The sequence below is a fragment of the Ctenopharyngodon idella genome, chromosome 8 (assembly GCF_019924925.1).
Source record: "Ctenopharyngodon idella isolate HZGC_01 chromosome 8, HZGC01, whole genome shotgun sequence".
Classification (NCBI taxonomy): Eukaryota; Metazoa; Chordata; class Actinopteri; order Cypriniformes; family Xenocyprididae; genus Ctenopharyngodon; species Ctenopharyngodon idella.
This window is the reverse complement of record NC_067227.1, coordinates 31,562,485-31,589,034: the sequence shown is the minus strand read 5'-3', so window position 1 is coordinate 31,589,034 and position 26,550 is coordinate 31,562,485. Positions and strand designations below refer to the sequence as shown.

The 26,550-nt window shown below is 40.4% G+C and overlaps 1 protein-coding gene across 2 annotated transcripts in view; it reads right to left on the bottom strand.

The window, feature by feature from the left end:
* The window catches only part of lrrtm4l2 (leucine rich repeat transmembrane neuronal 4 like 2), a 35,234-nt gene extending 26,248 nt beyond the window's left edge, over positions 1–8,986 (bottom strand). The window contains exons 1-2 of one of the 2 annotated variants that reach the window (XM_051904464.1): positions 8,653–8,986; positions 168–1,817 (exon numbers count right to left, since the gene is read on the bottom strand). In XM_051904464.1, coding sequence (XP_051760424.1) covers positions 211–1,817; positions 8,653–8,656 — 1,611 coding nt within the window. In that variant the 5' untranslated portion in view covers positions 8,657–8,986 and the 3' untranslated portion in view covers positions 168–210. The remainder of the gene's footprint in view (positions 1–167; positions 1,818–8,652) is intronic. The other variant, XM_051904463.1, reaches the window with a different exon arrangement.
* Positions 8,987–26,550: the final 17,564 nt, after the last annotated feature.

Sequence of the window (26,550 nt, the reverse complement as noted above, 5' to 3'; positions counted from 1 at the left end):
GTAACAGCATGCATGTTTGGAATGATTTGGTAAATAAATAATGAGAGCATTTTTGTTTTTAGGTGAACTATTCCTCTACTCATGCAAATATATGTGAGCATTTCGAAATAACAACAGGGCAAAGAGAAGAGAATTTTACGGGCAGTCATGCTCTTAAAAAAGTTTACCTCTGACTCCCCGGTGCAGAGAATGCGTTTTTTTAGTGGTAGGTCATACCTCGCACTCTCTGGAGCCCGAGATGGTGCAGGTGCACGCCCCGTTAACCAAAGAGTCCATCGTCTCTACATTGGCATGGTTGTAGCTTAGATAATACTCTTGCAGTTGAGAGTTGATGTTATGTTCAGGCTCTCGGGTCTTTTTTCTGCGCTTGCGTCGGATGGAGTGCTGCTGGAGTTGCCTCATGCTGTTAGGGTATCGTCGCCACGACACGTAAATCACTAATAGGATTAATGACACCGAGAGAAATAGGGCAACGCTGCCGGCGATGATCTTGTGGAAGGTCATATGCTCAAACTCAGGTTCGGGGGTGAAGGGTAGGCTGCTAGGCGTCACTAGGAATTCTTTGTCAGACTGAACAGGGAATAAAACCTTTGGGGTGAGTCTTTGTATGTGAGTAACTTGGGAAAGCCTCCTAGTTGTGGTGTGTGGGGTTGTAGTGGTGATTGTGGGTGGCTTTGTCACATAAAGAGTTGTCGTAGTAGTAGTCAAAAGAAGAGTTAATTCTGTGGTCGGTTCCACAGTGAATATCTCCTCACACACTGAGTTGTTCCTCACTGCCTCCATGACTCTTTCTCCCTGAAGCGATTTGGGAGTGCTGCAAATAATGCTGGCATCTCTAGTTCCCCTGAAGTTTCTCAGCCAAGACACCAGAGGGCAGATACTAGAGCTACAGTCCCATATGTTTCCTGCCAGGTTGATCGTGCTAATGGAGATCCACGATGAAACCACTTCCTGGGACACATTACTGATCTTGTTAGACTCCAGATTGAGCGTATGCAAGTTGGGCAAACACCTAAAAATAGCAGGATCCAAAATTTGAATCTCGTTGCCTGATAGATCCAGTTTCTGTAAAGTGTGCCAAGTCCAAGGCGAACCTTGGACGACTGTCCGTATGCGATTCCATTGCAGATAAAGAGCCTGCAGATTTAAGAGGCGTGGAAATAGGAAAAAGTTAATCCTGGAAAACTGATTGTGTTCGAGGTGGAGTTCTGTCAGCCTGAGCAGTCCCAGGAAGGTCGTACGAGTGATAGTCCGTAGGCGATTGTAACCCAAATCTAGAAACTCCAGGCTCCGACATTCCATGAACGTACGGACAGGGATGTTTTTGATGTTGTTTGATCGCAGATGTAGATTCTGAAGCTTGCGAAGTCCATGGAACTGCCCCGGTATCAAGTCCTGCAGCTGATTGTAGGACAGGTCAAGGTTGCGCAGGTTTGGGACAGTCTCAAAGGTGCCGTTTTGCAACTGCACAATCTTGTTAGAGCTTAGGATTAGTTCCTTTAGCCGACGAAGTCCCTGGAAGGCCAGTCTATCCACTACGCTGATTGAATTGTGGTCCAGGTAGAGCCAGACCAGCTGGTTGAGGTGAGCAAACTGGTAAGGTAGCAACAACAGGAGGCTGTTGTACCGCAGGGATAGTCCCTGGCACCCCAGAGAGATGTTCTCCGGGACGTCTTGAAAGGCGCCAGACTCGCAGTAAACAATCTTGCCTTCGCAGCGGCAACTCACAGGGCACATCCGCTCCCCCTTGCTGAGCAGCAGGAGAACAGAAGCATGGAGAAGAAAACATGACAGGCGCCCTTCCCAGAGTAAGGGCCCTGCGGAAAGACACAGACAGAACACAGACAGACAACATTTGAGGTCAGTTTTAGTATTCACCCTGGAGAGCACAGGTTTGCAGGTGACAGAGTGTGTGCGCAGCACATCCATTATGCACAGCCTCACCTTTATCATCAAGGAAAACGATTCATGACTGTGATGGATGGGGAACATCCTGTAGTGTGTGGCGAGTGTTTTCAAGCTATTAAGACATAATGCATGAAATCTAAAAAACGCACTGGGGACCCTCTAATTGAATACGAGGATTCGAGTGGAATTATCCATTATTTAGCGCTACACCTTTTAATGTACCCGGGTTTCAGCCAAAATGGAAGCGAGTGGGAAGCGAAGAGAGTGTTTGAAATGAATGGCAATATCAATGAGCTCCACTTATCAGAGCAAAGCTAATCAGCATACGTCTAACATATGCATAGAGCAGTCCGTCATTCCTTGTACACCCCCTCGAAAGATTTAACTAATGTTGGAGATTAAAAATAGCATGCCTTCACAATCTACGTAGCTCAAAGCAGCCAAACACTGAATGCATCTTAGGCGTCACGCTAAATTAAAAGCGAGAGAAAGGCAACATCAGGGTCATCCGTCTCAAAGTTTGCTTGTATCATTAGCAAGGAACACATGACAAATAAGATCCCTGCTGTTCTGCTGCTTTGCGTTGATGCTTTAACAAGAAGAGATGTGCAACAGCAATGGGGCATACCAGACGGTTTACACACTCATCAATTTTATATAATAGTGTCCTATTGGGGCAGTAAATATGTTTCTGTGACTAAAGGCCAGTCACCCATCTCCTGCTGACTAGTTACTGGAACAGAGAGATGGTATTGAGAGCACGCTGCTTCCCTTAGCAGCAGAGATCATTAGCGACATGGCCTTAATGGATAAAGACCCATAAGAATGTGGTTATTCTTCCAACATGAGACGCACAACCAAGTTGGCTGTTTGTATTCCCTGCTGGCTTATATAGCTGCCTCAGAAGGCAACATTTTATAAATAATTATATGACCCATTAATACTGCACATTCTCTTAATCAGGGACAAAATATTCGACGAGAGCTGCACTCTCACTGAGATATGGATAGGTTTTTCTCGAGGGTATTTCATGAGCAACTTGGAACATTTTCTCTTGCTTGTTATTAAATTGGTACAACAGGAAAAAAACTTCATGCTGCATGTGAACCTCTGCAATCAATCTCCAGGTCTGGCTGTTAAAGAAATCAATGAGCAAATTAAACCTTTGAGAGTCATTAGAGGCTAAAGATTTGCAGAGCTGATTCGCTTAATGTTTTCCTCTCACTTAACTGTTTAAAATCAAGAGCAGATAAGGCTGTTTTTAAAAGCATAGCCACCCAATATGTTCTGCATGGAGGGAGAGTTTTATTGAAGCTGTAGTGTCCATAATGCTACACATTACTTGTATTTATGATTTTCTTAGAAATTGATCTGTTTACTTCCTCAATACACAATCCTGGATTTAATGGGCATGATTCATAAAAAAATTGTGTTGTAAGCACTGTTTCATCTTGTCTATTCTTGTTGTTCCCTGATCTGATGGATGCACAAGATGACATGAATGACTGAATGTAGAACCTCTGAACTTTTCACCCGTGTCACCACCACTTTTTAAGAGACCTCTTTTTTGGAAGCTCAAGGAAAACTAATTGACATTCAAGGACATTCATTTTCATGTTTCTGTGGTTCAGAAGGCCATTAACAGGGCTTTCGACATCAGGATGAGGAGAAGAGCGCGAGAGAATGAGAGCTGCCATCTCCTCTGGCAAAAAGACAAGTTGATATTTCAAATGAATCCTGCACTGTTCCATTACCCTGACATGGAGAGTAATACCCGGGCCAGACTCAGCAGGAGATGATTAAGAAACAAGATGAATGCAGTGAGGGTTTGAGAAATAATGTAGCAGGGTAACAAACAAAATAAAGCAAATGTGTCAGACAAGCCACATTTATCAGTTTCTTCAGGTACACAAGGGTATTTACACCTTTGGTGCTAGCAGAGACTGACGTCTTTTTATCCAAAGAACAAATCAACAACCAATAACACCAGAAATGTACCAGATGGAGAAAGGTCAAGAGTTACTAGGGTTACTAAGAGTTAAACTAGGGCTGTCAATTAAATTAGGTCAATTATATATATATGTTTTAAATAATCCATTATCTTCATTTAGGAGATTTTTTCAGCTTATATTGATATATGCAATACATTTGAAAATGATTAATTAAAGGGCATTATGATGCAATTAATTCAATTAGTAACTTTAGGTATTGTGCAATGTTGCTGCAAAGTTACGATCACTTTATAAGAACTACAACAAACGGCTGGTAGGGACTACAACAAGCTTCTTCCCGGGTTGGTGACATCGCCTCAAAATTTACATAAACCCCACCCCCAGGAACAAGCAACAAAAGGGGTGAGACCATGTTTGGCTGCTTTAGAGAAGAGGAAGAGTTGTTGTAGAGTGTTATTGCCATGCTGTTATTTTACGCCGGACTGCTTCACAAACGAGGGTCAATTCAACACTGGATTTGCACAAAAGATTAACATGACGACATGCTAGTCGATGAGTTGAATCAACTCCACAGCAACTACATAAATTTATCCACTAACCATTCAGAAATGTCCAGTTTCATTCTAAGAGTTGTAACTTCTTCCTGAGTCTCTCCATCAGTGTCGACTCCGGTTTGAACAATGTAAGGCTGAACACCGTTACTGACAATCCTCATTTTGGATGCGTGAGATTCTCCAGCTTTGTAGTTGTTAAGCAACCGAAACGCAAGCTGTTAAAGCGCCGCCCTCTTCTGGAAAGGGGGCCGGGAGCTGCGGCTCATTTGCATTTAAAGGGACACACACAAAAACAGTGTGTTTTTGCTCACACCCAAATAGGGGCAAATTTGACAAGCTATAATAAATGATCTGTGGGGGATTTTGAGCTGAAACTTCACAGACACATTCTGGGGACACCAGAGACTTATATTACATCTTGTGAAAGGGCATTATAGGTCCCCTTTAACATTTTTAATCAATGACAGCCCCAGTTCAAACTTTAAATGATCTTGCTTGATGTCATGCTTTGTGGTAGATTAACTTTCACTCAAGCTTCAATTCCCAGTCCACAGAATGAGTTGCCAACACTTTCCAATTGAGGTTTATTTAAGTTTCCTTTTTTTTTTTTTTTTTTTCAGGCTGTCAGTCCACAGGGACCCTTCCCAATGGACTGCCCCTGCAAGGAGATTGCTGTGCTTTTTATAATGTTTTTCCTCTCTGTCCTCAGTTTAATGTTTAAGGGCGTAGCTAATCCTAATTTAAGTCTATTGTGTGTCATCCAATCATAATCTGATTGAAATACAAGCCTTGTCAAGAGACATAGGAGAGGGCAAACTAAACCTTGCCGGAGGAAAAGGTGAAAACATATTGTGGTTCTGAGAATTTCATTATTTTTGTCAGTGGTGAGGCTGAAATTAACAAGCATTCAACCTCATCTGTTCTCTCTGCAATTACTATAGCTCAGATGGTGCTAGCAATGTCAAGGTTAAAGGTTCAAATCCCAGGTAGAATATATACACTGAATGTAATGTAAATTACTTTTTTCCCATCATGAAACTATAAACAAACAATATTGTTTCCGTAGTGTGTTTTTATTGAGTGAAACAGGATATCCAATGCTACAAAAGAATGGGACTTGATTTTATCCATCAGAATTGATTTGATGGTTTAAAGCGGGAGTTTCATAGCAAAATGGAGTTGTGAATGTGAGTTTGCAGTGGGATGTGGAGGACTACATCCCTCCTGAAACACTCCCTTTTGAGGAGGCTTTTGAGGACTGAAACGTTGAGGCGTGGAGGTCAAGTCCACTCTCCAGAGCATCTCTGCTTATCCTAGTTAAACTGCTGTTTCAAATCCATCATTATTTGCTTTCATTGTTCAATTTATAATTAAATAGGCAGCTTTACCTACAACAGTAACTTAAAACTACTCTATGCTTAACAGTTTGACTTTTGGTTAGCATTATTCTAAGTCTAAATTGATTCAAAAGGGAAAAACGGGACGCCTGGTCACCCTAGTTCTACTGAAAGATTATTTATTTATTTGAAACAATCATGGATGAATCCTTCATAAAACTACTACTACTAATAATAATATGAGGTATGTATTAAATAAAGCATGTTTTTAAGTGTATTGTGGCTGCATGTACAGTCTGGGCAGTCATGCCTATTTTAATACTCTATTAAAGCTAGTTTGGTGTGCATGACTGGAATTTCAGAATATTCCTAATGTGGTTGGACTTGTGCCATATGGACAAAACCCCTCTTTGCCCTGGAGTCCTTAAGATAATGCATTTTGTAAATAATATTAAATTAGATTAATCTTGATAGAGCATGCAGTTATCAGCTGGTGTTTTCTCATAGTTATACTGGCATACGTTAAGTGTTTGCTCACATTAACATATCTGTGGTTTGAAAATGTATTATTCAAGTCAACATACTTAATTTTACACTGTTTAGCTCTGAGACTCAAAATGGTTCCAGTGATGAGTATTTGTTAAAGAATTTCTTCATTTATCATTATAGGATGCAGTTCCACATGTTATGCCAAGTATGGAATTCTCTGGTTTTCACATGTAGTTTCTGTAGGAGAACCTCTTTTTTTTTTAAAACTAACTTTTAATAACAGGTTTAGTTCAAGCTGATCATGCCTTGGTCATACAAGTTGGTTTTAAGCAGGCTTGTATTTATACTATTTCTAAAATTTAGATTATTCAAATGATTAAAGGCACAATATGTAGTTTTTCACCACTAGAGGTCGCCTATTCAAAACAAAGATCTAGCGCGGAATCTTGGGAGTTGTCATCATCACCTCACAGCTGGTGGAAAAGAATCGGGATGGGACTCGGGCAGAAATCATGTTCATGGATGAGATTATTAATGTTACTGTAGTACGAAGCAGAGCAGGGCCGAGTGTTGTAGGAGGAGAATGACGCCGCTGGAGCGATTTTACTAAAGAGAGACGAGCGCGACACACGCCTCGAGAGCAGCAGAACTTTTATTATGCCGCAGTCGCCACTTCCGCTTGTTCCGGTCACGCGTATGTCAGCGCTGTTTATCATATTAGATACATTTGAGTGTGTTGAAAATGATGTTATAACGTTACTGTGAGCGTTTGCTCGGCGGCTGCTATGAGACACTTGTAGCACACTGCAGTAAATTAGATCAATATTAGAATATCATATTAATATAATCAAGGAAATGAGATTTAAACAATAAGACTAAACATGTTGAGCTATATAACAATGATTAGTTTTCTGTCTATAAATCTATCCAAACAGTTGCTCACCTGTCTAATAAAACATATAATATATTAAAGCATCTTGTCATTGATAGGCGACGCACGGACACGGTCCATGTCCTGGTTAAAATTGCTTATTTCTCTGGATTTAAACATTCTTGGAAACATCTGGGATAATGTAAGTACACAAGTCAACAAAACATATAACACTGTTCTAGTGTTTTTTGGATATTTTAATCCCAAAAAATTTTTTTTACATATTGTGCCTTTAAATAATGTCACAAAGTTCAAAACCTTATTTCCCACATGTACCCCTACTCGCACCACAACGAGCGGGATTCGAACCAGCGTTTCCGGCACAGGACTGCAGGACATAACTGCAGGACGTGCTCCTATTTATACCTTACTCAGAAGCAGCATAAAGAATCAGCAGTGTCCACAGATGGAGGCGCTCTCTAATGCACAGCCTTAATTGATTGTAACATGGCCACTGATTCAAATGATGATTGAGGTAATTTTGGATCTCAGTGTCAAGCACAAGGAAATTTAGCATTGTGAAGCCTAGCAACTGCTGAGTGCAGCCCAGAATGCAAAATACAAAGGAAAGGTCTATCATGCTCCACTGGACTACCAGCAAGAGACCAATTACAACACTGTAAAACGCTTCCATTTGACTCAGGCCTATCATAAAGCATTTCTAAGCATTTGATAGGGTGTGCGAAAAGAAACGTGGTCATTCTTTATAATTATTATTATTATGCTTGCTTGCAGCTTTAAACTCTGATACTATATGGACAATTATATGTTTCTTAGGTTACAATGTATATGAATTTAGATCATGTCACCCTTTTGCCTTCGGATCAGTTGAAATGGTCCATGTTCATTTAAAAAAAAAAGAAAAAAAAAAAAAAAAAGAAAAAAAAGAACTAGTGATGGCAAAAAGGTGACATTTTCCTACAATGTGCAACATCTACTGCTGCACTCGTTACTGTGGGCAACACCGTTTTCAGTAAAGAAAAGAAAGTATTTTTCCCCCCTTTTTGATCAATGTCCATTAATAATTAGACAAATACAAAACTGAAGAAAAAGACTATACCATAAACAAGAAAAGAGATGCTTTTGTTAATATATTTCTCATACATATCTTTAAAAAAATCGCTGCTCTGTATAAAGTCTCATGTAAAAGTCCAGAAGCATTCACTCTTTTACATTTTAGCTCCGTATTTCACTATAAATTAAAAGGCGTTTGAGTAAACGTGTAGTGATGAATAAACAGATCATGACTGAAATCAGGAATGGAGAAACTGATTGACCATCAAAATGCATGCAAAAAACACACGCACAAATCCATAATCAATAAACGCGTCCAAAAACACACAATTATCTCATTTGCAACAGATGATTCAAGTTCAATGGTTTGCATGCGCTTCGAATATGTCATGGCATTACGCACTTAAATGCGCGAACGTGGTCATTTAGCAAACCAACAAAAATGTTTCTTTGCTTTATGTTCTTACCCATGGCACTGGTTCTGCTCCAGTTGTGCGTTTATAAAGCAATTCACTCCAGAAATCTCTCCGCGCTTTTTGGTGAAGCTGAAGTGCAACTAAATGAAAGCGTCAGCTTATTGAGCGCAGTTGCGCGCCAGTCATAACTACCAAGAAACCGTTAGTATCTCAGGTTACCGATCCCCACGAATATTAAATTCGTGATGATTAAAGCGAAGGGAAGTTTCATCAGGCGATAAAAGGCATCATGATCCATACTGTAGATAGGAAAGGTTGCGGGATGCTGGAATCTTCCGGATGCGCGCAGCTTCAGCACCAGAGAGTCTGAGGGACGTGTTGCATCCACCGGTTACAATGTTGCGATGCGAGCGATTCAGGAGCGTCGCGGATGGGCAGCAGCGATCACACGTCACACGTCTGGGGGTGGATGTGGTTTAGTGGTTTAATGATTGAAGATCTGTGCTGGTAGCTGATAGGCTGCATGTTCTCAACTCAGCTCAAACAAGTGTTGATTTATCAGTCTCTATTGTTAACTTGTACAGTATTGGCACTACAGAGGAACTGTACGTTTTCATGAGTCAGTCAACCTCTGTTGTGTTATTTATAGCCTATATTAGCTGAAATATGTTTAAAAATATTAATATTTATTTATTTATTTTTTATCACAACAATTGTATTTTAACATAGGGGTTCATTTGATTTCACTGATTTGATTTGAGTAGATTTTGATTCATCTGAGTAGATTTTGACAATTTTTTTCTTCATTTCCCCCTTTCACTACTTAAACAGCCTTATTGAGAATATTTTAATTCGATATGGTAATTACATATTTTTCATATGAACTTAATATCGCTTTCCATCCTGTTAGACTTCTGTAATATCCAACAGCACATCTATATGGAAGCTCATTTCCGCCACATAAGAGAAAAATAAGAGAAAAAATCAGGCTGTTATAAACCATAATTATCACACAAAAGTCCAAATTATGTCAAACTAAGTCATAATTATGAGATGAAAGATGAAACTGAAAAAAGTCGCAATAATGACAAAGTAGAAATTGACATACTAAGTCGAAATTATGGCTTAAAAAGTCATGATTATTACAAAACGTCATAATTTTGACATTTTAATCTCATAATTATAGCTAAAGTATGTCATAATTATGACTTAGTATGTCATAATTTCGAGTTTTAATATCAGAAACTGAATTTTGTCTGTTTGTTATTTTGAGTTTTAAGTCATAGTTTTGACGTTTCATCTTATAATTATGACTTAGTATGTCATAATTGTTTACTTTTAATGCAATAATTACTATTCGCCAAGACATGTTTTGTGGTCTTAATTGATTGCCCCCCCCCCTTTAATTGTTTGTTCTTTTTTTCATTCTCTAAAACACTTTTAGCAGATACATACAGTAGGTTTATCACTTGAGTCAATAGAGACTAAAGTCTGAAAATGTTTTTTTATAACCCTTGCAGAATGTAGGCTATACATAAAAGTGATATTTCCACAAAAATGACTAAACTTGTCAATATAAAATGCATTTTTTTTATGATCAGTTTTATTTTTGGAATATGATATTGACTTTCTACAATAAAAATGTCCACCTGCCACCAACTAGCCAGGCTGTGACAAAATGATTATTTGAAAAGAGGACAAGGTCTTAGACATTTTGTTTCAGGATAGAGATCATTATAAGAAAGAAAACTGAGTTTGTCAAACCATTTCATGGGGAAGTTAAAAGCCTGATCCTTCAATTGCTGAATCAAACAGTGATAACTCAAAGTTTAAAATATCAAAGTTTTGATGGACACAGTGAATGACATATAAATGAGGTCTCATTGATCTTACAGTACCGTCTGTAAAACAGACAGAAGGACATTATTCAGGTTTCATGATATTCACAAAATCTGCATCATCTCTTTAGGTCTTTATGATATTTTACAGAAGCTGAAGACTTTGGAATATTAGCATGGACCGCTTTTATGATATCTTCATGGTGCTTTTGCCATTTTAAAGCTTGATTGAGTTCATCCCTATTCACGTTTTTATGGAAAAGAGTCATCTCCTTTTGTTTTCCACCAAACAAAAACGAAAGTCATGTTGTAATGATGGGTCGACAGAATGTGGATCCATTTGCAGCTAGTTTATTAAAAGTACTTACAGAGTAGACAGGGCAAAGGCAGAGGCATAAACAGTAACAGGCAATGGTCGGGGCAGGCGGCAGACAAACAGAGTCAGGGTACAGGCAAGGATCAGGGCAGGCAGCAAACAATCACAGTCCAGGAAACAGGCACAGATCAGGGTAGGCAGCAAAGGGTCGCAGGGAATAAACAGTCCAATCGGTAACAGATAAACAGTCCACAGAAAAACGCTCAGAAATGATCACCTCGGCAAATCAAGACTTCGCGATGTGTGTGTGTGTGAGTGTGTCTTATATAGTGTGAGTGTGATGCGGTGCAGGTGTGTGTGCAATCAGTCCCAGGAGTGAGGGCCCATGGGAAACGTAGTCCGAATGAGAACTGATCAGTATTCCGGTGATGGCTCCCTCCGGTGGTCCGGAGGAAGGGCCGAAGGAGCCATATTCGTGACAGAGCCCCCCCCCTGTGAGCGGCTCCAGACGCGAGGAAGCGGACGCCGGGGTCTACCACGTGGTCGAGGGGCCGGTCTCTCCGGGTGCGTCCGATGAAATTCCTCTGTGAGTGAGGGGTCCAGGATATCATCCGCATTGACCCAGGATCGCTCCTCCGGGCCGTACCCCTCCCAGTCGGCTAAGTATTGTAGTCTCCTACCCCGGCGCCTGGAGTCGAGCAGCTCTCGTACTTGATAGGCTTCCTCGCCTTCAATCATCAAGGGTGGGGGGGAGCGGACCTCGGCTCCCTCTGGCTCCCCTCTCGGACCCCCGGAGGATTTCAGCAGCGAAACATGAAAAGTGGGAGAGACACGGTAATTAGCAGGCAAGTCTAAACGAAATGATACTGGGGTGATTTGTTTGATAATTTGAAAGGGCCCTACAAACCTGGGACTGAGTTTCCTGCATGGAAGTCTTAGCCGGAGGTCTCTGGTGGACAGCCAAACCCATTGTCCCACGGCGTACTGGGGATTGGGACGTCGGTGACGATTGGCCTGCATCTCCTGCCTTCTTACGGCGCGTTGTAGGTGATGGTGAGCTTGGTCCCAGGTTTCTTCGCTTCTTTGCATCCATTCAGTAACAGACGGTAGATTGGATGGTTCACCAGACCAAGGAAATAATGGAGGTTGGAAGCCCAAGATGCACTGAAAGGGCGTGACACCAGTGGCAGGTTTCTGTAGGGAGTTTTGGGCGTACTCCGCCCAGAGCAGATAACGGCTCCAGTCAGTCTGGTTGCGCTGGCAGTAGGTGCGTAAGAATCGTGTTAATTCTTGGTTCATGCGCTCTGTTTGGCCATTGGATTCTGGATGGTACCCTGAAGTGAGGCTGACGTTGATATTGAGACTCTTGAAGAAGGATGACCAGACTCGAGATGTAAACTGTGGGCCCCTGTCTGATACAATGTCCTCAGGTAGTCCATAGAAACGGAACACATAATTGCATAGAAGCTCAGCGGTTTCGAATGCTGTGGGTAGCTTGGCCAGTGGTATGAGTCTGCATGCTTTTGAGAAACGGTCGATGACTGTGAGTATGGTGGTGTGGCCCTGGGATTCTGGGAGATCCGTGACAAAATCAATGGCTATGTGAGACCAGGGACGTTGAGGAATGGGTAATGGTTGTAACAGTCCAGCTGGCGCTTGGTGTGAAGCCTTGGTGGTTTGACAGGGTGTACAGTTAGTGATGAAGCGGGTAGTGTCGGATAACATGGAGTCCCACCAGAACTGATTTTGTAGCAGATGGAGAGTGGCTGTAACACCCGGATGACCAGAGCTTGGGAAGTCGTGCACGTGATGAAGTAGTCTGTCCCGAAGCTGTGCTGGGACGTAGGTGCGGTCCGGCGGGCATGTTGGAGGAGGAGTGGTCTGTTCGTTGGCATGTGTGATCTCTGTGATAATGTCCCATTGAACTGGAGCCAGCAGTAAGGTGTCAGGGAATATGTTCTCTGCGATTTCTGTCCGTTCCACCTCCTCATGCTGCCGGGACAGCGCGTCTGCCTTGGTGTTCTTAGAGCCTGGTCTATAAGTTACAGAGAACTGGAAGCGCGTGAAGAACAAGGCCCACCTAGCTTGCCGTGGATTTAGACGCTTGGCGGAACGCAGGTATTCCAGGTTTTTATGGTCTGTGAGAATGGTGAACGGATGTTTTGCTCCCTCCAGCCAGTGACGCCACTCCTCCAGTGCTGCCTTCATAGCTAGTAATTCCCGATTGCCCACATCGTAATTACGTTCAGCCGCCGACATTTTCCGGGAATAAAAAGCACACGGGTACATCTTCTCTGGGTTACCTTGGCGCTGAGAAAGGACGGCCCCTATGCCCGTGCTGGAGGCGTCCACTTCTACAATGAAGGGAAGTTCAGGGTCTGGGTGACGGAGAATGGGTGCTGACGTGAAACGCTCCTTTAGCTCTTGGAAAGCCTGTATTGCCTCAGAGGACCAGATGAGACGTGAGGACTGCCGCTTGGTCATGGACGTTAACGGGGCTGCAACACCGCTGAAGTTCCGTATGAATCGCCTGTAGAAGTTGGCAAACCCCAGGAACCGTTGTAACTCCTTCAGTGTGCGAGGTTGTGGCCAGTCCTGTACCGCCCTCACCTTACTGTCATCCATGGCCACGCCCTCACGGCTGATAATGTAACCCAGAAAGGTTGTGGAGGTTTGGTGAAATTCGCATTTCTCTGCTTTTGCATAAAGTTTGTGTTGTATCAGTCTTTGGAGTACCGCCCGTACGTGCTGAACATGTTCCTTGAGAGAGTTGGAGTAGATGAGGATGTCATCTATGTAGACTATGACCCAGCGATTAAGCATGTCACGGAAGACGTCGTTAATAAAGGACTGGAAGACAGAGGGACTGTTGGCTAGCCCGAACGGCATGACGAGGGTCTCGTAGTGACCAGTGGTGGTGGAAAAAGCTGTCTTCCATTCGTCCCCTTCTCGGATGCGAATCAGGTTGTACGCACAGCGAAGGTCCAACTTGGTAAAGTATGTGGCCTGCCTGAGTTGTTCGAGGGCTGGAGGAACTAGAGGTAAGGGGTACCGGAACTTGATGGTGATGTCATTGAGTCCACGGTAGTCGATACAAGGTCTTAATCCGCCGTCCTTTTTCTTGACGAAGAAGAATCCTGAGGCTGCCGGTGATGTGGACGGGCGGATAAATCCTTTGGCTAGTTCCTCCTTGATGTAGGCTTTCATGGCTGCTGACTCGGGTTGTGACAGGGGAAAGATCCTGCCCTTGGGAGGTGTGGTTCCAGGCAACAGGTCGATGGCACAGTCCCCGGAGCGATGAGGAGGAAGTTCGGTGGACTTGTTCTTACTGAAGGCCACAGCCAGATCGGAGTATTCTTCGGGTATGTTTAATTTCTCGGTGTCAGAATCGTGGAGTGCAGCGGCTTGAACTGGCAGGGGAGTGATTTGTTTCAAGCAGTTTGCATGGCAGTTGGCGTCCCATTGTACAATCTGGCCCTCCTTCCAGGAAATGTGTGGGTTATGGGTTCTGAGCCACGGCAGACCAAGGATCACGGGGTTGTTGGGTGAGTGGATAACGTAGAAGCGAATGAGCTCATGGTGAAGGGCCCCTACTTGTAAAGCGAGTTCGTCTGTGATATGGATCACTTTGCCTCCGCCGATGGGCTTCCCATCTAGCGCCTCCACTGTCAACAGGGAATTACAGTCTGTTAGTGAGATGTTATGACTTTTGATGAAAGCATCAGACATGAAGTTCCCGGCGGCTCCAGAATCCAGCAAGGCGTGAATGGATAGACGTTGGCCATTTACGGTAATCTGAATGGGAATTTTAAAGCAGTTGGAGTGTGGTGCAGAACTCGCCGCTTTGGGATTGGAAGACTGAGGTCGTACGGGGCAGTTAATCTTGATATGGCCGGCCTGGCCGCAGTAGAGACACAGATGTAGTTGTCGTCTCCTTTCTCTCTCTTCGGGAAGTAGCGGAGTGTAGCCGAGTTGCATGGGTTCCAAAGCGGGTCCGGCTGAGGCGGATAGCCGAACGGGTCGTCGGGTGCGTAGCAGATTGTCAATGTGAATGGCCAGTTCGATGAAAGCGTTGAGCGAGCTTCCCTCATCCCGGCACGCGAGTTCGGCTTGTAATTCCAGTGATAGACCCCTTCGGAAAAGCAGTTTTAATGTGTCCTCAACCCAGTTCGTCTGAGCGGCGAGAGTGCGAAAGTTGAGCGCGTACTCAGCTGCTGTTTGTTTACCTTGGCTGAGAGACAATAGCTGATCGCCGACGCTCTTGCCTCCTTCGGGATGTTCGAAGACCTCTTTAAAGCTTCGCAAGAAGTCCTGGAAGGTGGGGAACGCAGGACTGTCATCTCTCCACACCGCGGTGGCCCAATCCAGTGCTTTGCCAGTGAGCAGGGAACACACAAACGATATCCGACTGGATTCGGTGGGATACAGAGACGGTTGTTGGTTGATGAACAGGGAGCATTGGAGAAGGAACCCCTTACATCTGGCGGGACTGCCGTCGAACTTTTCTGGGAGCGCTAGGCGAGGGTTGACCGCAGGGGAGGCCGCGAAGCCTGGATTGGCGGGAACAACGGGCGGCGGTGTGGCGATTTCAGCAGGGCTAAATCGGAGGCCTTGGAGCGTTTTCACCAGTTCTTCGGTAAGAGAAGTTAAGCGGTTAAGCTGATGTTGATGCACCGCTAGCTGGTTGGCCTGGGCAGTTAGTTCTGACGAAATCTGCATGAGGGCTGCTGGATCGCTGATTGGCGAAGTCTTCTGTAATGATGGGTCGACAGAATGTGGATCCATTTGCAGCTAGTTTATTAAAAGTACTTACAGAGTAGACAGGGCAAAGGCAGAGGCATAAACAGTAACAGGCAATGGTCGGGGCAGGCGGCAGACAAACAGAGTCAGGGTACAGGCAAGGATCAGGGCAGGCAGCAAACAATCACAGTCCAGGAAACAGGCACAGATCAGGGTAGGCAGCAAAGGGTCGCAGGGAATAAACAGTCCAATCGGTAACAGATAAACAGTCCACAGAAAAACGCTCAGAAATGATCACCTCGGCAAATCAAGACTTCGCGATGTGTGTGTGTGTGAGTGTGTCTTATATAGTGTGAGTGTGATGCGGTGCAGGTGTGTGTGCAATCAGTCCCAGGAGTGAGGGCCCATGGGAAACGTAGTCCGAATGAGAACTGATCAGTATTCCGGTGATGGCTCCCTCCGGTGGTCCGGAGGAAGGGCCGAAGGAGCCATATTCGTGACACATGTGGGTTTGGAACGAGGGTGTGTAAATGATGACAGTCTGTGCACAATAAGCACCCATTTCTCATTGATTCCACGGAGGGCACTATAAATATCAGAAGTTTTATATGACAGTATATGATTTTAAAGTTTGCCCTGCAGAAGTTTAGAAAGGAAACCATCGTTCATCGATGCAAAAGTGAAATAGTTTTATAACGATTTGGTGTGCCTTGAGGACTGTTTTGACTATTTAATGCTTCATCGGAATCACCCTTTGAATAAATTAAAGTTGTTGGCAGACAGTAGGCGATGCTCTCGTGATCTCTAATTAATGTCAAATGTAATTATGTTGTAATTCTCTCATCATCAGCCAAAGTCAGGAGTTGCTGTTGACTCACCAGCTAATCACAGATTAGCAGCTCCATCGGTTTGGACCGGAATCAGCTCTGATACAGAGCAATATGTGTTTAAAATGACTTTTAAAGGTCATAATAACATGACTCATCTGATTACGATCTGTGATATCTTTGTCCTGGCCGAACATGCGTGTTGTATATTTAATACAGAACACTCATTCTCAACCACTTGAGTTTCTTCATTAAACATTAAATTACCTCTGTGCAGTCGCAGAGGTAATAATGGATGTATATGATCAAATGATGAGTGTGTAACCTGTACGTTTACAGTATTATGTCCTCAGCTGTTAGATTTAAAGGCTTGCTTGCTTTCTAATTGACCATGAGAGGAGTTCTGTAAAGTTCAGTAAGAGAGCTGTATGGGAGAAAATACATGAGCATTATCATTAGTGCATTATTTGTTCATTTTCTCCTCAGTTTCTTGCTGAAAACACAGATTTACAATGTCTTTTATTCTTTAAAACTAGTCTAAAATACCCTCATAAACTCCCTTAAACTTTTTAAGCGCATCATTTTACCATATGCCGCTCATCGTGAATCATCATCAGTACAGTGACAGCAGCTATCATTGCAGTATTATATGATTTTACTATGATTGATTGAGAATTTAATTGCCTTGTAAATGAAACATTTATGAAATGTCTTTTACATTCCTTTTTACTTCCCAAATTTGAATTACGGATTGTAAATAGTATACAGAGTTGAAACAGAAATAGAATTGTGAAAAGTCCAAGTGCTTGGAAGAGCTCTCGTCCTATCAGATACAAGAAATGTGTATATGCTTCACATAGCAATGCTCTGTCAATGTGGATAAAATTTAGAATTTAGAAAATGGCTTCCTTGCAATTAAAGTGTTTAAATTGGCCGCAACACACAACATTTTGAATCAGAATGCCAGGAAAGGGAATAATTAATAATAATAACACATTTCCTCCAAATTTCAAGTAAAAACTTTGTTATTTAGAGCATTTAATTGCAGAAAATGACAACTGGTCAAAATAACAACAAAGATGCCATGTTTTCAGTTCTCGAATAATGCAAAGAAAACAAAAAAAAGTTTGTTATATCTGAAAACAGTGTGGCTGATAATTTGTAATAATATTTGGCATACTTAAAGTCTGTCAAATGTAATTTGGGGAAATAAATGTCTAAACATCTAATCCGAAAAAGACAAATTTCAGAATCAAAATTTTGTTTGTGTGGCCAATTTAAACTTATTGACAGAGCTTCACCTTGTTGTTCTTTTTTTAATGTTTTTTTGAAGAGTTTTTTTTATATTGATGTTTTATTGAAAATGTTTGGTCACCATAATGGCGATCAGTGTTTCCTTTAGTTTGGCAGTTTGACTCTTGGATTTGTATGTCTTTGTAACAGTGTTTACCAAAATACATAATTTGTCACAAAGGAAGCCAGAAATGGAGATGATCAGGTGATATATTTTTGTCATCATCATAAAGAAAAGTGACTGACTAATATCATCACTGACCAAAAGTGGTAACTTGTTATTAATAGATATTTACCATCAATACATTTTGGCACAGATCAGACATTCTGAATTTACTGTGCATGTATCTGATATTCTGTTATTTAGGAAATACAGAGATGCCTCCTCCAATGTAAGATGTCTTTTCACCCATTTTAGGCCAGTTGTTTACAAAAGTAAAAGTAATAAACCTCTCAGCATGAGTTGAGGGATCATTTACAGGATGTCCATTGTGGGGCAAGTTACTTGCTGAAGTTAATACTTTACTTTTGATTAGGGTCATTTAAAATGGCTTTGAATTTAAACTAGTTCATATTTTTCAAGTAGCTTCAAGTAACCTTAAATATATATATATATGTGTAAAATTATTAATGTAATAATACAGTGCTGATTTTTGGCTTAAGTCTGTAATTATTTTTTGTCCTAACCTCACATTAAAGGCACTTATACATGTGAATCACAAAATTAACAGGACAGAATGTACTCGGTACTGAATCCCTAAAGAATATGTTTTTTAAATGTCAGGTTGTGTGAAAAATACATCTAATTTCAACAGCCGAAGTACACAGCGGTCTGTGTGTAGCTCCTAGAGGATTCTTTGGAGGGGAAAGTCAAAGTTTCCTAGCACAACAACACTTCCTGAGTTTCAAAATGAAAACGGCATCAATATTTGGAATATAGCGTAAAGGTTATAAAGTCAGAAACGTCTAAAAGAAGTTTATTTTCCTACTACTGAGTCACTGAAAAGAAACGTGGCACTGCGATGAAAAGGTTTTAAAGATTTATCTGGTCGTTTATCATGAAGCATGACATTTTGAAGCAGTCATTTTGATATCAATTTTCTTCTCAGCGAAGTTTTGTAAAGAGTCCAGCACCGACTTAACAGCTAAGCTACTTTTCATGCCATTTTTCATCTTTATAGCCACTCTTTTTTGTGCCTAAAGAAAAGGCAGAGATGAGCTCTACCTTTAACACGTTGAGCTGATATTGTAATCTGAAAGAGTGCCCTCCGACAGCTCTGCAGACCATGAGCTATAACTTTTATCCCGATGCTTCTGATCACATTAGCGCTGGAAAATACAAGACCAAATCTCAAAAAACGACTTGCCCTGGCTTATGCAAGACTGTCTGCTTTGACCTCTGGGTAATTACTTAAATGAGCTATGTGCCAGTAAAACCACTAAAAAAAACTGTTCGCTTGCATAATTACTGCTGTCAGTGCATGATTTATTCGGGTTTTATGGTTATAGGTTTTTTTCTTGACAATGACTGACATTGAGAATTGATTCTAAAAGCATTTAGTTCTTTTTACCTGTGGTGACAGACTCATATGGACTTTATTCATGCGTCTTTGGTATTTACTGGAGTGTTAACACATCTTACTGTTTATTTCCCCTGTTCAATAAGCCTCTTAAACATTTTTCAGTGCGTCTCTATAGAGTGAGCATGAATTAATAATCTGTAGTCCCTTAAAAAACTCTTTGATTCAGGAATAAGGTATCCTTGGAGAAAGACATGACATTTATACATACTTTATTCTGCTTTATCAAGCGTCTTCATGTTATACTCTAAGGTTTTGTGTGTGTTTTGTGTTTGTGTGTGTATATGGCAGGGGTGTGTGTGTGTGTGTGTATTGACCTTTTAATGTCAAAAACAATATTGTAAACGCCACCTCAACTCCATAAGATTACTGAGGCTGACTGAATGCATAGCATTTAAAATGTATGATGTTATACAACCATAATGAAACCTCAAACCGTTAAATAGGAGAGGTCAGAGTCAGTTTCTGTAACACAAAAGTTCTCTGTCTGCCTGAGAAGTGCATTTTTGGATGTTCAATAACCTTTTATTTTTCTGCCAGTTTCTCTCTACATATTTTAACTCTGGGTTGTTGATGTCTTTTTTTGGCTTTTAATTGGATAGGACAATTGAGTAAATTTATGAAGTTATAGGAAAGTTATATTGTTCATTGTTGGTAATGACTGGTAGTTGACATGTAGTTTCAAAGTTACTTATAGTTAGTAGATTGTCTAAAGTGGACTATCAAAATGAAGTGTAACCAAAAAAAAAAAAAAAAAAAAAATTCAAAAATCTCTGAGGGTAAATGAGTAAATGATGAACTATCCCTTTTTGGGATAACTTGTGCAACAATATTTGTGTGCAGCAGTTGTTTAAAGACTTTCCTCGGCTGGACTTTATGAACACACTTTAATCACTGCATGAACGTATTCAGGAGGTTGTTTCGCTAGTGATAATATACGTTCTGAAAGTCTCTTCCAGCATAGACTGCGGGTGTATTTTAATTTCACCCACTGTGAGTGCTTAAACTACTCTGATTTGCCATAAAATGACCCACTGGGAGCACAACAAGAGCGCACTTCATTCAAGATGGCGGAAAGCAATGGAAAAAAATGGAGAACAATATCATTGCAATGCTCCAGAACTCCCCTAATGGACTTTATGAATGCAGCTGGAGGTATTAGCTTTCGCTGCGTCCAGTTAATCAGAGGGAGCGCTCTCTGTCAGGTCTCGTCTGAAAGTAATTAAGAAATGGTTCAGAAGACAGGCGAGCCGCCGGGCTGCGGCTGATACTGCTGCAGGAATAGGGCCATGAGTCTGGAACGAGCGTGAGATGAGAAAGCTTTTAGTTCCTGGCAGGCATAAGGAAAGAGAGAATGGAACCTCAGGAATGAGTCTTTTGGATCGATTGAAGACCTCATGTGGCACTTGTGAGTGTTTAGCAAGTTTTTCCTCACTTGGTTTGTTCTGAAAGGACAGAAATGAGAGACGCCCTGTTCCAAATTTGCTTTTGTTCTTCTTTGCGGTTCACATCATGAAACCCTTAAAACATTTACCTAATCGATAATCTCTTTCAGTCTCAATGAATGGGGAACAGTGCTCTGAAAATGACAAGATGCAATTTATCAGTAAAGCCACTCTCTGACTGCATAACAGGCCGAGCTATTCTGAAATGAGCTTTTGTCTCAAAATGGCATGGTGAACCTATGAACTCCAGTCAACCTCCATTGAATTCAAGTTGTTTAGGGTATTTGGAATTACATGTGTTCTAAGTATTGAGACTTCATTCTACACTTTAAAAAATGCTGGGTTAAAAACAACCCAATTTGGGTTATTTGGCAACCCAGCGCTGGGTCAAAATTGGACAAACCCAGCGCTGGGTTATTTTTACCCAGCTGGCTGGGTTAAACGTTTGACCCAACATGCTGGGTTGTTTTTATTAAACTCAACTATTGATCAAAAATTACTATATTGCTGGCTTAAAATGAACCCAAAATATGCTTAAAAATATGCTTTTTTACATATATTCCTGTCGTAAGCACAGCGGGTTGCATTGAATAAAATGATTTCAAGCACTGTAAAGACTTTATAGACGATATAAAGCCCACGCTCTGTGTAACCCATCCAGGGTTGGCAGGTTTTCACAACAAAATCTGTTCAATTGCTACTCAAAACTAGCCCAAAACTAGTCCAATCGCGTTTTAGAGGGTCCCCCAGTAAAAATTGCATTCTGGGTGGTAAAATCTGCATTTTTGGTGGGGTTCCCCTGGTAAAATTTGCATTCCAGGCGCTCAAATATCATGTTATTTGTGGTTGCTTGGGATTGGACATGTAAAACAACCCACAGCAACAGTGTTAAAGTAGCCCAATTCTCTGGGAAAACTGCAGACTTGGCAACACTGAACCCAACAGCTGGGTTGCTGTAGTAAACTAAGCCAGCGCTGCGTTGTTGCATCAGGTTGTTGCGGGTGGGGAGGGGTGTATTGTTTCAACTGTCAGTGAGATTGACCAGCCAACAGCTGGGTTACACAAAAACTACCCAACCATGAAAAAAAAAAAAAGAACCCCACAAATTGACCCAACAGGCTCAACCCAGCGTTTGGGTAGAAAAACAACTCAGAGTTGTACGGTTGATTCATTTAGTCCATGTGCGATTGGAAAACTTTTATGCCAATATTCATGATGTTTTTCCGCATTATGGCCACACAGCCATGTTATATATGGCATTGATGTGGAATAAATCCATGTAAATGTATATAAATTACAATTGCATTTTAATTGAATAAACTGAAGGAAAGCGTTGTATTTCTCACTTTAGACAGCGCTCTGGGCTCAGTCCCAAAGGAAAGACATATTGCTTAGTTTATTGTGACACCTTAAGCATATTGTGCTGTCACTGAAAATAAATAATTTGTTCCGCCATCCTCTCTGAAAAAAAAAAAAAAAAAAAAAAAAAAACATATCAAAGTGGAAACCGTACAAACCATTTACCCAAAAGGAAATTTTTATTGCTTAGAGGTTGCTCGTGCATAACTCAGGAGACATAATTGAGTTCTCAGTTTCATGTAAAATGGTTTTTAAGTCTCAAAACAGACGGTTGTTGACACACAAGAGTGCAGTGCTGTAAAATTAGCATGGATATTAACTGAGAAATGTATGATCTCTGACTTTCAATCACGGACTTTGGTATATTGGAAAATTTGAGCGTATAAATGTTTGTCATTTTAACAAAAAAAGACCATAAAAATGCCTCAGTAGAAACCTTATTTGCTTAACTGTTAGTTATACCAAATATGTACAATACATTATATGTATTTTAAAGTAAAATTACTGTCAAATGTGTGCTTTTTGGCATTAAAAACTATGAATTATCATAATTTACAGTGAAAAACAATAAAAGGAGATTCCCAGACATCACATTTGTTCATGTAACTTCAACAAGTAATTTTTAAGTGACCCAATTAAGTAGTCTCAAAGTGAATTTTTGTGAGGTTCCCTGACATAATTTATTCATCCAAATCATTTATTCATCCATCCAATATGTTCATTTATTCAGTTCAACTTCATATATGTGTTATGTGATTGAATCATTAGACTCTACTTGGCAGACAACAGCCTATTAACTAACGATAGGGCAAAGCAGCAATTGAATGTGAAGTGCCAGTCCACAGCCTAAGCAAATGCTCCACTCTTCTCCACAATGGTAACCCAGTGAAATTTAAAGTCCCCCTGTACTCAATAATTGTATCCTTTAAAACTCATCTTTAATCACCAAAATGACATATTTAAAAGTTTTTTCCTGTGAAAAAAATTCTTAATGCCTTAGAATAGCTTGAATGTAACTCTACACCATTGCCTCATTTAATATACAAGGATCTATGAATATGCTAATTAGCCCCGCCTCCACTCTCACACAAGCTCAGACGAGATCCACTCGGTCAACTTACTGAGGTAAACGCTGCACAATGGTATCGCTTTTTACAATGTCGGACACATAATGGTAATTAATATGATTAGCCTTTTGCTTGACTACATTATCAAACAGCTAATAATGTGTTGCTAATGTTACACAAACCATGTTCACATTCACGAGTCAGACAGCTGCCTTCTAACAATCAGTATCCTTAGAAACGCTTTGAACACCTTAATGTCAGTAGAGAAAGGCATACAGTTCATCATAACATCGTAATATGCATCATACACTCACCATAAAATAAAATATAAAAATACAATAAGTGTTTTACCACATACAGAAGAAAAAAACAATATCTTAGAATAATTATCAAATAATTACATGCGTCCGAAAAGGAGCGGAATGAAGCAAAAGCTTATTTTCCCACCCCTTATACAGCTACAGTATCAATAGTTCCAATATATATTATATATTTTTTCTATATATACTATATATTCATAGCACAATAACATGCTTAAGATTGTCTTAAAGCATGTTAAAAACACCAGATAGACATATAAATAACATTAAAAACTTGATTTTCACCACAGGGGGACTTTAAAACATTCTAATAATTACAATATAAGTGAACACTAAACACTATTAAACAATATCAATCATCCCCCGTTTTCATCTTACTGCAAAACCCATAAAATAACATCTAATTTCAACATTTTCTCTCTTGATTCAGCTATATGCAATGCATGCTGGGAACTAACAAGCACCACCCAGTTCAATTAAAATTCATTCATGTAATCCCAACACAAACAGATTAAGTAAACTTCAATATTAGATATATTTAAGTGGATTGAACACAATGAAATTAAATTAGGAATTGTGTTGGTTTAGCTCATTTTAATGAAGTAATTTGAATAAGCAGCAATTTTTTTCAGTGTGTGTGTGTATATATATATATATTTTACAGTGTATAGTGGCATTGCTCTCTTCTGAAACTCTACAGGAGACACGTGAGATTACTATGTTTTCTCAAGAGAAACAACTAAAAAGCAGAAGACCTAAGGCCATTCACACAAAGAACCATAACTATAATGATAACTATATTAGCTTCCACACCAACAGACGATAACATTCTGTTTATTATATGCACGCACGCAGTTATGGTGTCTTCCGCTGTAAATGCACACGCTTTTTAGACTCGGGTGGATTCTGATTGCCTGTCAATGTTTTTATCGTTCATCAGCTGGAAAATGATCATTCTGTAAGTGATTCCAACAATATCATTCCTCTGGGTCGTTATCGTTATGGTTGCTATTCTCATAGAATTAGAACAATTATTAGTTATTGTCTTTGGTGTGAACTGCCTTTGCTCTTCATTTGATGTTATTTCTGCTAAGAATAAACGATTGAGAAATGAAAGAGGCATTTGTTGTGATTTGATTTAAAGAATAAATGAAGCATTGACAATGACTTCTTTTTTGGTTAGTTGGAACAGGAAAGTAAGATTTATTTTATCGTATCTTTGTAGGTAAAAAAAACAAACAAACATTTCTCATTCCCATTCAGGTTGACCAGTCCACTTTTAGAGTTTAAAATCATTCAGAAATTTGTCTTGAGGCGTTTGACTATTTTGCACAAGTTTAAAGTTTTGTAACTCATCTAAAAAAGAAGACATCAAACAATTTCCTCCAAAATGTAGAGAAGAGTGTTTTCTGAGTCCACCAGCAGTGTGACATTGTTCTTTCCCCCTCAGGTTTTATTCTTAATCTCAAATGAATGTCTGTCAGACCCACTTCAACCTTGAAATGCACCTGATTCAAAGACTTTCTTTCACCGTCTCATACTGCGACTCTCAGTACTAACTCACTGACCATTCCACATCACCTCTCTTGACTCATCTCTGTAGCTGATATAACTTTAATATTAAGCTAAGGTTTATTTTAATGAAGTGTTTTGGATGACTTAAATGACCAGTCTCCTGTGGTTTCAGACGGTGAGAGATTTTGAAGAGTGAATGAATAAGGTTATGTTAGTTCAAGCACCGGTGCTCGCCATGCTATGTGCCTTGTGTGGTTTTGACACGTTGCTATGCGGTTGCTAGGGTTTCTTGGTGTTGCTAGGTCAGTATCTATTCTAGTCTCTAGATATGACTCGTATCCAATCCGTTTAATGCACTTTCAGCTGTTTATTATCCATAAGCTGCATATCTGATTGCTTAGAAAAGTAATAGCTGCATGATTTGAGGAATAATTCATGCCTGTAGCATAAAAGATGTGGGATGAGTTATGAGCTTAAGTTTAAGGGTGTAGAACAAACTCTTTGGCTGAGACAATTTGTGATTTGTGTTTTCGGCCTATTGGTGAGCAAAACAAGTCAGGCCAATTTATATAGTAGCCCTTTATACAATACATATCGTTTCAAAGCAGCTTCATAAACAGGAAAATAACAATCAATGATTCAAACTTTCATATCTATACATACAGTTCACTGCAGTTTGCAGCTGAATCGAACACTTTTACATATGCAGATTATTGATTAATAAAAACTTACTTTCATGCATTTCCTTGCTGTTATGACCTTGACAAACTTTTTACCACATGATTTGTAAACTAATGCATTATGATATTTGCATCACATATCCAGCTCCACATATGGCTTTTCTGACAGAAACTGTTTCCATCCAAAGTTGCGAATTTAACTTATGTGCAAAATTGGAATATCGCATAAAACATTTGCGAATAAGGCAGCGTTTCCATTCAGTGAGTCGAAGAGAACAAAACCATCACTTCTTGATAAACTGGTGCTAAATATCACTAAGAAAATTAGGGGAAACCACTGTATAATCATTTTTGTATACTTGTGCCCCAGAGTGTGCATAAAATGCAATAAATTCAGTTATGTTATCTTGGTTTCAGAGACGGATGTCAGCTGTTTGGGAACGCAGTCGTGTAAGACAGTTCTGAGAGGTAATTATACTGAACCACTTTGATGACAGACTTTGCTCAGGCATTTCAGAACAACCAAAACAGCATTTCAGATTCTGTGCAATGAGATCGGTCCACTGGTCCAGTTATGCTGTCCCATTGCAAAGTCACGTCTTTTTTGATGCGCATCAAGGAATTAATTTGGTAAATGTGTTTCCATCTTAGTTTATGCGCATGTTTTCCTATCGCATAAAAAAAAAATATTCGACTTAAGCGCATAGGTTTTTTATGCACATTTTTAGAATATATGCGTTTCCTTCCAGCATTTTTTATGCAATATCCCAAAATGTGCCTAAAAATAGGTGTATGGAAACATAGGTATAGTAAACTTATTCAGCAGCTCTACTGGTACAGCACAAGTCGTTATCCACCTTTTTCCTATTCCCCATGATGCTTTGCGCAAATTATGGGAATAACTTCTGTTAAACTTTAAACAATCAGTAGCTATGTTTTCATCCACCTATTTGTATGTGCGTTTTGGGA